Genomic DNA, 12021 nt, shown 5'->3' with positions numbered 1-12021 from the left:
CATTACCATGTATCAACGACAGTATTGTTTGGAACTTTTAGAGGACTATGGAATGCTAGCAGCAAAGGGGGCCACAACACCCATGGATTACTCAACACAACTCTCTAAATCAACGGGAACACCACTTGCCAACAACACTGAGTATAGAAAGCTAATAGGGAGACTACTCTACTTAGCAAATACAAGACCAGAAATAAGCTATGCAGTAGGAAAGCTAAGCCAATTCCTCGAATGCCCCACTGACAAGCATTTTGATGCAGGATTGAGAGTGCTGCGTTACCTAAAGTCTGCACCAGCTCAAGGACTATTTTTCTCTACAAAGTCAGACCTTGAAGTGACAGGGTACTCAGATAGTGATTGGGCAGCATGCCCAGATTCTCGAAGATCAGTATCTGGCTATTGTTTCTTTTTAGGAACAAGCTTGATCACATGGAAAAGCAAGAAACAAAACGTGGTAGCACGCTCTTCAGCAGAAGCAGAGTATAGAGCCCTGGCAGCAGCTACTTGTGAAGCTCAGTGGATAACCTTCATAACAAAGGAACTGAAACTAAACTTGGCAAAACCAATAGCCATATACTGTGATAGCCAAGCAGCTCTGCATATCGCAGCCAACTCTGTCTTCCACGAAAGAACGAAGCACATAGAGGTAGATTGCCACATTGTGCGCGACAAATCGAAGGAGAATGTAACAAAATTGTTGCCCATTAGAACTACAGAGCAAACAGCGGATATCCTTACAAAAGCTTTGAGTCCAAAGCTGTTCTCGGCATGTCATAGCAAGCTTCGGCTCTTGGACATTCACACGCCTAGCTTGAGGGAGGGTGTGACTTAACCCATATGATCAAAGCTTAATTAGCTGGCTAACTATTTCCTTTTTCTTCTCCCTTCTGGTGTGACTTGTAACTAACCCAACACGTGAGAACTGATTGCTAGGTTCCCTAACTGAATTAGTTTAGACTATAACCTAATCCTCTAAGTGATAGCTCTATCCAATGTATATATACCTGCAGTGTAAGATCAGAAAGATAATTTTGATCAACCAATTTTATTTTACTCTGTGTCTTCTCTGCCAAAGTAAGAAAAGACTGCAGAAAATTCCTCTCTTTCAATATTTACTCTTGAGTCACTCCCTTGTTCTACAACCAGCTCGATCACCTTTCACAATATCTGTTGTCTAAATAAAAGATTGCACTTTCTTTTACCTGATATATATAGACACAAAAACATGATTAATTTTTATGCTTTATACCGCTATTTTCACATTTTCACCACCTAGAACTAAAAAGCATCTCTTCTTTTTTTAAAAGGTATGCTGCCTAAAAATGTTTGAGATAAGAATGCTTTTGCAGTTGAAAAGATTAAGAAAAATAAAAAATAAAAAATAAAAATCTCATGAACCCGTAAAAGAGTTGACTTGCAATTAAATTTTTTTTTTATTTTAAAAAAGATTACCTCCTTCTCTGGAATTCACCTTTTATGCATATGAATAACTGAAGTACGTACGGATAAGCATTAAGTTAATGATTGCACCAAACATTATTATGAAAATGAAGCATCACACAAATATCACCCAAATGGCCCATGAATATGGATAGAGACTTCTTTATAAGCTTCAAATAATTGCCAAATTATGAGGGTCCAAAAAGCTTATTAACTTTTGGAAAAATATATAGAATCAAGACGGGATAAGCCCAAAAAATAAATAATTTAATTAATTTATAATTATATTTAATTAATTTTATTTATTTTTAATTTATAATATTTGATATTAATTGCTTCTCATCCTAAATTAAAATTCTGAATGATACGTTGGAGAAATAGAGGCGAAAATCACAAAATTTTCAACAATTTCGATTCTTAATATATAAAAAAATTTATAAAATATATAAAATAACATCTATTTAGTATGAAAAAGAAATATTCTGATACTTAGTAGACGAAAAATTTTAATATCTAGCATAAGCACCATCCGCGTAATGATTGGATTTTAATATGTAACAAATAAAATAACTTGAAATTGCATAGAAGGCACCTCAAACAATTCAAAGTTCCAGCTATGTTTCAAATTTTATATATCTAAATTTTTCAAAACAAAGAAGGGTACAATAAGAATGTATGTGTGAATAAAACCAATTAAGAAGCTTGAAAATTGGAACAATCTTAAAAGAAAAAAAAAAAAAAAAAAAGGCATAGACTACTCTTCTTATTCTTATCTCTGAAAGTGACTTATTAAGATTTTGTCAATTAATTATTAGCATGCAATGGTACAAATGGCCAAAAATTAATAAATGCCTTTACACTGATATGGCAGAAAACTATGGACCTTTCATTTTCATTCTCTTAGATGGTTTTTTTCATGACAAACAAGTTCTTCTTAAATAGATCCTCTATCTAAATCATGGTGTGGTCAATCTCGAAATTCAATGTACTTGCATTATTTCCCTTATTATATGGAGGAATAATTAGTAAGGCTGCATGGAACATTGCATGTATTATGCTTAAAATAACAAATAACAAAATGAAATTTAAGATAAGAATTTAAATTGGTGTGGTAGGGTATATAATGTTATGTTTTTATTGATCATGATTATATTTTAATTAGTAGTGTATGTTTTATATATGTTCATTCAAGGAAATTTTTTATGTATTATTTTTTCTCCAATTTCAACTTATGATCATTAACATTTGAATTATATTACTAAGAATTTAACTAATTCAATTATCTAATTGAAATAATAATCACACGGAAAATGAAGTTATTATAACAACAATTTTGAATTTTCCGAATTTGAATATCAAAAGTATCATGTATATATATATATATATATATAAAAAAAAACAGTCATTAAATTAGTTATAATGTGTTATTTTACACATTTTTTAATTAAATAATTAATCATCAGAATAATCAAACAGTTTATTAAGTGCCAATAAGTTATAGTTCAAATAGTATTTCTATCTTTTTAAAAAAAATTTGTTATAGTAGAATAACTAAATCTAAATAAATAATTAAATTTGTTTATAGTAATATAATAATAAAAAATAATTATAAATACATATTTTATATAAATAAATAATTAATTAATAATTAATTTTTAATGTACATATAACATGATTATTTTAATATCCAACCTCTTATTAATTATTTAAACCAATATCGGTGGAGCAATATTATTGTAAATGGAGGAACCTTCCAAACTTGATGAGACTAATCCTAAGGGACAAAAGCTACATAACATTAGTATATAGTATAGTCCATATATATTAAGATAATATAGTCCTACAAAAAATACTAAGACTGTCCTTGGTGTCCTACAAAGTACACCGATTCATGCATGAAATAATAATAAAACTAAAGCAATAATACAAAGAGAGAAAATTCCAAGATGTGCAAGAATTAGTAAGAAATAAATAAAGGTGGAGATTGTTACATGTCAAGGGTAAGAAAGAGCATCCACGTGAGTTCCTATATATAATTTGGTAGACAAAATTATTGATCAAGCTAAGCGTACGTGGATTTAGAAGAAGTCACATTTGATGTATGTGCATTAATCACATTGATTAAGACATATGATAAGGATTGTCCATTTTTGTAGCAATAATGCATTCTAGCTAGCTATATATTTATATATGCTCAATAATGAGAAATAGGAGCTGTATATGTTTGAAATTGATTTACATCACATATTTTAATATCAATTATGTGAGTAGATTTCCTTAGTCTTTTTCATGTCACCATAAGATACTGTTACATAATATTATTTGATATACCGAGTCACATGATGAGTTGGATGCAAAACTTCAGCTACCTATTTTGACATTGATCTTAAAGTTTGTTTTTTTTTTTTTTTATATGATCAAGGAATTTCTAGAAAGACCCTTCCATTGGATATAAGGCTTTTTAAAAATAAAAAATAAAAAATTATGGTTTAATTACTCTGTTAGTCCCTATAATTTCGTAAAATTTTCAATTAGGTCCTTATACTTTTTTCTTTTTAATTGGGTCCCTGTACTAAATTTTTTTTTTCAATTAAGTCCCTTTTAGTAGTAATTGGCTTAATTTTATAGAAACTCAACTAAAAAAAAAGAATTAGTATAGGGACCTAAAAAAAAAAGTGTAAGGACCCAATTAAAAAAAAATTTTGGTGCAATGACTCAATTAAAAAAAAATATAGACCTAATTGAAAATTTCGTAAAATTATAGGGATTAACAAAGTAATTAAACCAAAAATTATTTACCATTATGTGTTGCCACTTAGCAGTGACTCTATCCACAATAGTTGTAGTATTCTAGATTCATAGTTCTTTTTTCCATGGCCTCTATATATCATAAAAAAATTCTTGGTCTTAGTGTTTCCCTTCTACAATTATAATAATGTTCATAGGACACTGTAGAAGCTACTACTACTAATTAGAGAATTCAAGTTTGATGTAGGTGACACGAGTTTAGGAAAAATTATTGTTAGGATATAAGTACAGAAAAATTCATGTCTAGAAAACAACATTATTATTCATGAAAGATTGGCATCACCATTTCATTTACTCTATAGTTATTGGTATTTAAAACGAGATCCTATAAGATAAAATAAAATAAATCCTAGATATTAAATCAAATCAAAGCAAACCAAATTTGATATCAGCATCTCAGCGTATTAATTAAGCGTAGTCAAGCGCCAAATCATCTTGATATTTCTTTGATTTTGGTCGTATCTAAAATGGTGACTAACTAATTAACAAGTAGCAATATTTCTTTTTTCAAAGTTAGAAATGATAGAAAGATTATGCCATTTGAACTATAATTCGTTGACTGTTTGATACGAGAATTAGTTGGTGAGTATTGTGTCAATAATATTTCTACTATAGACTAAAAAGAAGGGTTACTTTAGTACAACCTATTTCACAAATATAATATATAGTTTATATAATCATGTGACAAAAGTGAGTTCAAACAAGAAAGCAAATAGAATAAAACCATGCAACATATATAGCATGAGGATCAATTGTCCCACAAAATAAGAGAACAAAGAAATTATCAATCCCCTCTCTGATCCTAATTATAATATCTTTAAGGCAGAAATTTGAACTATAATTTTCTGTCTTTCAAAACCAATTATCCAAAGTATCACAAAATAATTACAAAATTCAGTTGTAATAAGAGACACTACATTATTGCACAAGAATCTTCTGTTGCCATTTTATTTGGCCTAGGGCAGAAAGGCGGCAACGGCGGCGGCGGCGGCCAATAAGATGTTAAAGGAGGAGGTCCATAAGGCCGCGGCCAAACCGGTGCTGGTGGAGGAGGATATAATGGTACTAATTGAGGATGGTATTGTGGTGGTGGTGGTGGCGGCGGCAATGGCAGAGGTAGACTTGCTTGGTAACATAAATGTGGAGGATATGATCCCATAGAATAGGGAGCATAAAAATCACCACCACCACTACCACCTCTTCCTCCATAATAATAAGGAAGAGTTCTTCTATCTAAAACTTCACCATCAAACTTTATATATTTGACTTCAGCATGTTTACCATATTTCTCTAGTAACCCTAATATTTTACTTGGATTCACTCTGCCAGTAACTCTCACCGTTCCTCGTTCTCCATCAATGGTGATGTTGTACACCCCTGAAATCAAATTATTGCGTGTGGAAATATAATAATGCGTTATTACTAGGTGGAAACTCAGGTGCAGTCGACTTCACATGAAGTTGATACCTGAGAGCTGTTAGATGATTTGACTGATTTGACTAAATTTTCATCTAACGGCTCTCAGATATCAACTTCATGTGAAGTCGACTTCACTTAAGTTTTCATCTTATTACTATCTTATAGAAAGTGACTGAATAGACATATTTTTGTCCAAACTAGAATTTTATTCATACATTGCATGTGTGAAATAATCGTATATTTAGACGTGTTTGTAATAATTTTCTATGGAAAAGTACAACTCATACTATGGAAAGATATTCAATAATTCAAATATCTAAGAGAGAAAAAAAAAGAAACAAAAAGTGTACCATTGATGTTCCTCAAAACTTGCATCACCTTCATTTTACATCCATCACATTGTGTATTTATTTTTAGAACACAAATCTGAAAATAAGAGGAGAAAGAAGCTATGGTAATGGATATTAAATCAAAACAAAGGTAAAATATAATTAAAAAAAATTGCTTATAAGAAATGAATATATATTTTGATGTTACCATTTCAGCAAGAGAGTTCTCCATATTGCCTTATGATGATGACTCCTTTAGGAATTTGCAAAGTGAATGTTCTAACTTCTGCTCCGAGAACAATTATGGAGGGGCATCAACTTCAGGCTCCTTCTTCAATGCACAGGTTGTCCCGAGAAATTTTCTTTTTTTTTAATTGGGACCTTATGATATGATCGATTTCTTCCTTCTTTAACTCAATCAGCAATTAATTTGTATATTACGGAAATATTAATTTGTATGCTTAATTAATTAATAAAATTTGAATAAAATAAAAGAAAATGATAGTGTATAAATAATGAGAATTAATCATTATTAATATGATTAGTTATTCTATTTGACTTGTTGTCGATGGTATCTCTCGTCCCCACAGGTTAAAAAAACAAAAATTAATTCATTGCGGATTATAATTTCATTTAAGTTACTCTATTTGATTGGTTGATTATGATTACTCAGAATTATTAGTGTGATTAGTTACTCTATTTGATTCCACATTCTCTTCAGATATTCGTATGATAAGCATAATATTGCAATTTATTTTTTTTAACAAATAATTAAATGTTGAAGAGAGTTATTAATCCCGAAAATTTGTCTCGCCTTCAAGCAATAGAAATGTTGGAGAAATTGAGGTCTCCACCGAATTAAATTGATCTAAATTAAATACTACTCATTTTCTTTTGGTGACTAAATAGTAAATACTACTCATTTGTTGCTGACTTAGTGGCTAGTGGATAAAAACAAAAATAATTACTAAAACAAAGACTGAAGGACATCCATCTGTGATCCGTTAACGTCCATTCACAAACTAATTACATTAATTACTCCATCATTAGCACAAAGCGAAAATGATTTTTTTTCGCCCAAAAAAAGGAGACAAAATTGATTAGTTATTACCGAGTATTGTATTTATTTCCTGCCAATACGAAATTAGATAAATTTTTAATTTTGGCAACAAAATCACGATAGTCGTGGATATCATGTATCATGAGGGGTGTCCATCGATCGAATCGGATATGATATCCGCACTTTTAAATGTCGGATCCGATCCGATCCGCACATTTGCAGATCGGATCGGATCGAATATCGAATATCTCTGCATAATTAAACCTTTTCTTTTTAATCATATTTTTATGTAAAAAAATTCGATAAAAATATTTCTTTCATACTTTTAAATTTATCTATTCCTAAAATATTTTTAATCAAATTCTCTCTAAATAACAAAAATAAAATAATACAATATATGAATAATAATTACTAACTAAAACATACAAAATATAATACCAAACATATATATATTTATTATTTTTTAATTATTATAGTGCGGATCTGCGGATCCGCGGATGTAGAGCAGTCCGCGATCCGATCCGATCAATTTGCGGATCGGATCGTATCCGCAATTTTCGGATCGGATGCGGATATTTACCGCGGATCTGTGGATACGATCCGATCCATGGACACCCCTACAGTATCATCCCCAAGGTAATTCAATCTTATTATTGGCTTAGAACTTAGAAGGAAAGTAAACATAATACAAATTTTTTTTTTTTGGTCGGGAACATAATACAAAATTGTTAACTCTGAAACTAGACAAAGAAAAAGGTTACAAACAAAGCTATGAAAGTCAAGTCTAGTAATCTGTCTCTTTAGCTAGCTATTAACATGGGCCCAAAGATTCCAGACAGACCCACTGCCCCTGATGAGCCCACTCCCATAAGAACTATGGATCAGACCAAAAACATATCCGAACTTGGACTGAAGCCTAATAAATGTTACCTGATGAACTGAACATGCACTGAGCTCAACATTTTATATCAAAAATGCTAAATGATCATTTTACCTTGAATTTTAGATGGCAGGTAAGACACTGACAAGAATGAAAGAGCATGCACAGATAATGCTTCAATCTCAAACTTCACTCCTTTCTCCAGCATCATCTTTAGCTCCAACCTTCAAAAGCAACAATAAGACAAGGCACAGTTCAATTGAAGGTAAAAGACAAATGTAAGGGGGGAATGTAAAAGGAATATCACCTCCATTGTGGCACATCCCTTTGCAGGTAGCATCTAAGCAACATGGCTTCAAGTTTCCTCTTGTCTTCCAAGTATATTGTAGGCACGGTATTGATTAGATCAGGTGTATAACTATGTCCTCATGCACTAAAATTAATATACTTATTCCTTACCTTCAGCAGTTAGAGAAAGTAGACACTGCTTTGGAATAAAATATCTCTCAGCATCTGAAGGATAAGCTCCAAGCCATTGTATCTCCGGGACACGAAGATGTTTTGTGTCATAAGCCATTTGCTAACAAAACATCAGGGAGTAGATTAGTCTACCAGTATCAGAAATGTAACTTGGCCATTAGGCAGAGATTCAATCCAATCAATAATCGTGTAATTTCATATTCAGAACCGTATCATGATATGCATGTTTAAATAGTTGCAAAATGATGCGTTTTAAAATGCTAACCATGGAACCAAATCTGTAAGTGGTTAAGATGTCAAAGCCATAGGGATCACAATCAACCAAGCAATATGCAGGCAGGTGCAAATCCTCAACTAGAAGACGCAGAAACCTGTTAGGATACAAAACTTTTAAAACCATAGCTGATCAGAGACATCGGTAGCATGATATCTTGGGGGTGTCACACCTTCTTGTAGGAATATCCGGGTAGCCTCTTCCCTGTGCAAACGCAAAATTCAAACAGAAATATTGCTGTATTTAGAAATAATGTAGAAAGATAAAATTCAAACACAAAAATAGTTTTGTAACAAAGCTAATTTCCTCCGAAAAGTACTTACAGTGATCACAATGCAGTGGTTTGCACTGCAGAACTGGTCATTTGCTAGTCTTTCGAAAACTGTAAGTCAAGTTCAAGTGTTCAACATGGACCTGCTTATCAATAAGAACAATACCAAGAAAGAACCGTCTTTTTGATTAACTGTTTTCCCCTTTTCTTCAAGAAATATTACCTGATTCTTTCTCAACGACTAATATGTAGTGAGCAACACTAATGATATCTATGTACAAGAGTTAAGCATTGTTACTTCCCATCTCTGATCAATTTGTATTATAACTCATGAATTAAAAAATATAATTAGAAGAAGGAAACAAAACAATTGCATTATATTCTTCCAGAAATTAGGATACCTTTAACTTCTTCAACATGAACAGGAATAGGGTGGACCTGCAAAAAAGCCATTAAAATTTTAGAAGTTAATTACTACATTAATGTTAGTTTTTGGTTCTTACCTTGTTCGGAGAACTGATGCAGTCAAACAGCCTTTTTCCTTCAAAGAATCTTATCCATCCCATAACTAACCTACAAGAAACAAAATTTGTCTGTCTTATCAGTTAAACATATTCGAACACGGCATGATTATATGAGGAACTGAACCAGATATTAGAAAGCATCAGCTTTGAGAAAACTAATTGACAATTGCTAATGCCGCAAGAGATAAGATCTTAGATGGCACAATTCCACAATTGCTAACCTTCTTGATGTACAGCAAATATAAACTACAGAAAGAACAATAAATGTAATCAATTTTATCAATGTCATTAAGTGTGATATTGGTATTAACTGTTAAACCTGCTGGAGATACATATGCTGTAAGGCTCTTTTAGACATGAAAATTGCAATATTTTTATATACAAAAATGTATACAGTTTCATAAAATAGCACCACATCAGAAAAATAAAGCTATTATTATGATTCATAGAGAGATTTCAGACAGCAAATTGCTTTTTCCAAGATAGAGTATAATCTCATACTGTACCCCTTCCCAGCAGAAACCTGCAGCAAAAGAAAATGTGAAAATATTAGCACCCAGAACATGGTTGATGTCTATTTCAAATGAACAAGCAGCAAGTGAAAAATAATTCTTAAACAATTTACAGCCAGTAAACCATCCCTTCATAGTTGTTTACTAGCATTTTCCTTACCCTTGCGTAGACAAAAATTGTAGATATCAAAAGCTGGAACATGAAATCAACTAACCAAGTAACATTATGAATATGCTTTATTTCAGGGTAGAAAAGTTACTAATGGAAACTAATACCATGGTGAGTATTGTTACCAGAAATTCAGAAACAAGTTTAATTCACCAAAATCCACAGATTGTACAGTTCAACAATTTAAAGATAGCCAGACCAAAAGCAAAGCAGCAAAAAAGGATGGAGTACAAAAAGTTTACCACATTAAGGTTATGGCGACTGCACTGCATAAGGACACATATATCATTAATTGCATGGTCTACAACTGACTGATCTGCAAGAAAAAATAGAACAAATGGTTAAGAAGGCATCATGCTGTGCAATGATGCATATCAGAAATGTAGCCCATGACCAACAAAATTGCAATCATACACCATATGTTTTCAAATCAATATAACTTTCAACAGACGAATCTCATTCTCCAGCTAAGTTTCACGAAACAATATAATTTACTCATCCCAAGCTCCTTACCTGAAAACACAGAAGGATGCATGTAATAAATATCCCTCTTGGAACAATGCCTGTTCTCTTGCAAAAGTTTCTGAACAATGAGTAGCACTCTCAACATCACATCTGAAAGATACTCAGTGAGTAAAATTCAACAACAGATCTAAAAAATCTACAATCACATAACTCAACATTGATCAAAACACACAGAGAATTCAGTTTAGAAAATTCAAATTAGCGAAAAATTGAAAGATAGAGACCGAAGAAGAGATGAAGTGACCTATTCTGTGTACGTGCGATTCCCTGCAGAGAGTGAGAACATCCTTCCCGCATGGTAGATTGGAGCCACAAAAGCTGCATCGTCAAAATTTCACAAAAGAACAAACATAAAAATTTTCAATTGAGAAGAATTCAAAAATTGGAAGCGATGCGGAACCATACCAATTGGAATTGGGATTAGTGCAGTGATTCCTGAACCGGTGGATGAGGATTACCGGCGATTGACCGTTGCTCAGGTCAGTGACGATAGATAGAGTGAACTCTGCGCATGAAAGCGAATAATTAACTAACTAGTATAACTGATTAACTAACTCTGTTGAGATTCGTTATGAGCTGAGATGAGTTTTATTTAATGAAGAGAGTGGATTGGATTGTTTACCTTTGATCTTGGCGAGTAAGTGGAAGTTCGGTGACTGTGATTGGGAACTCATCCACTTTCCCTCCATTTTTAGCGTTTTTCTTCTTGCGCCTTTCTTAGTTTTTCTCCAGTCTCAATTTTAAAGTAGAAATATTCCAGAATATAGAAGAAAAATATATATGATGCGTATTGGAATTATGAGAGCTTTTTATTTTTAATATAGAAGAAAAGTAGTAACGGTATTTTTTTAAAATGTGGGTTGTTGGAGTGTTATTCTCAAATGTGTAGCTGTTTAAATAGAGAAGTAGAAATTGAACTGTCCAATTTACTAGAAATACAAAAATTGGATCGTCCGATTTCTAGAGGTATACAAATTGGATCGTCCGATTTATGTTTGAAAAAAAATTAAAAAACTTAGAAGTACAGAAACCGGATCCTCCAATTTGTCTACTTTTCACAATTTTAAAAAACACAAAAATTGGCACTGGATTCGATGGTCACACAACGTTTGGACCATTAAATGGTCCCATAATAAAACATGTTTTTTAAATTTTTTTAACAACTGTTAAATAGTTCTTTTCTAATTTTAATTACAAATTAACCCCATATATTTTATTTAATTATAAAAACTATTTTTTATTTTATAAATTATTATTTTATCATTCATCTATTATGTTTATTAACAATCAAAATAAAAAACAATAACGAATTAGATCTTCTATTGATCGT

The 12021-nt window shown here is 31.8% G+C and overlaps 2 protein-coding genes across 2 annotated transcripts; both read right to left on the bottom strand.

Annotated features, from left to right (window-relative positions):
* Positions 1 to 5126: 5126 nt before the first annotated feature.
* LOC110264446 (hydroxyproline-rich glycoprotein family protein) lies at positions 5127 to 6051 on the bottom strand. The gene is made up of 2 exons (XM_021106651.2): positions 6018 to 6051; positions 5127 to 5625 (listed from the first exon to the last, which is right to left on the bottom strand). The coding sequence occupies exons 1-2, from the start codon at positions 6049 to 6051 to the stop codon at positions 5162 to 5164; spliced, it is 498 nt and encodes a 165-aa protein (XP_020962310.2). The 3' UTR covers positions 5127 to 5161.
* A 1677-nt stretch (positions 6052 to 7728) lies between these two features.
* On the bottom strand, positions 7729 to 11451 carry ATSPO11-1 (Spo11/DNA topoisomerase VI, subunit A protein). Its single transcript, XM_016311862.3, has 15 exons — positions 11314 to 11451; positions 11097 to 11196; positions 10936 to 11009; positions 10680 to 10781; positions 10409 to 10482; positions 9992 to 10008; positions 9465 to 9534; positions 9363 to 9399; positions 9185 to 9232; positions 9014 to 9072; positions 8863 to 8894; positions 8682 to 8787; positions 8396 to 8516; positions 8244 to 8307; positions 7729 to 8160 (listed from the first exon to the last, which is right to left on the bottom strand). Exons 1-15 carry the CDS (start codon positions 11378 to 11380, stop codon positions 8034 to 8036), a joined length of 1098 nt encoding a protein of 365 aa, XP_016167348.1. The 5' UTR covers positions 11381 to 11451; the 3' UTR covers positions 7729 to 8033.
* Between the last annotated feature and the right edge of the window lie 570 nt (positions 11452 to 12021).

The sequence above is a fragment of the Arachis ipaensis genome, chromosome B7, assembly GCF_059453495.1.
Source record: "Arachis ipaensis isolate K30076 ecotype BB chromosome B7, ASM5945349v1, whole genome shotgun sequence".
NCBI lineage: Eukaryota > Viridiplantae > Streptophyta > Magnoliopsida > Fabales > Fabaceae > Arachis > Arachis ipaensis.
The sequence above is the reverse complement of the archived record's forward strand: the minus strand, read 5'-3'. Positions and strand labels throughout refer to the sequence as shown.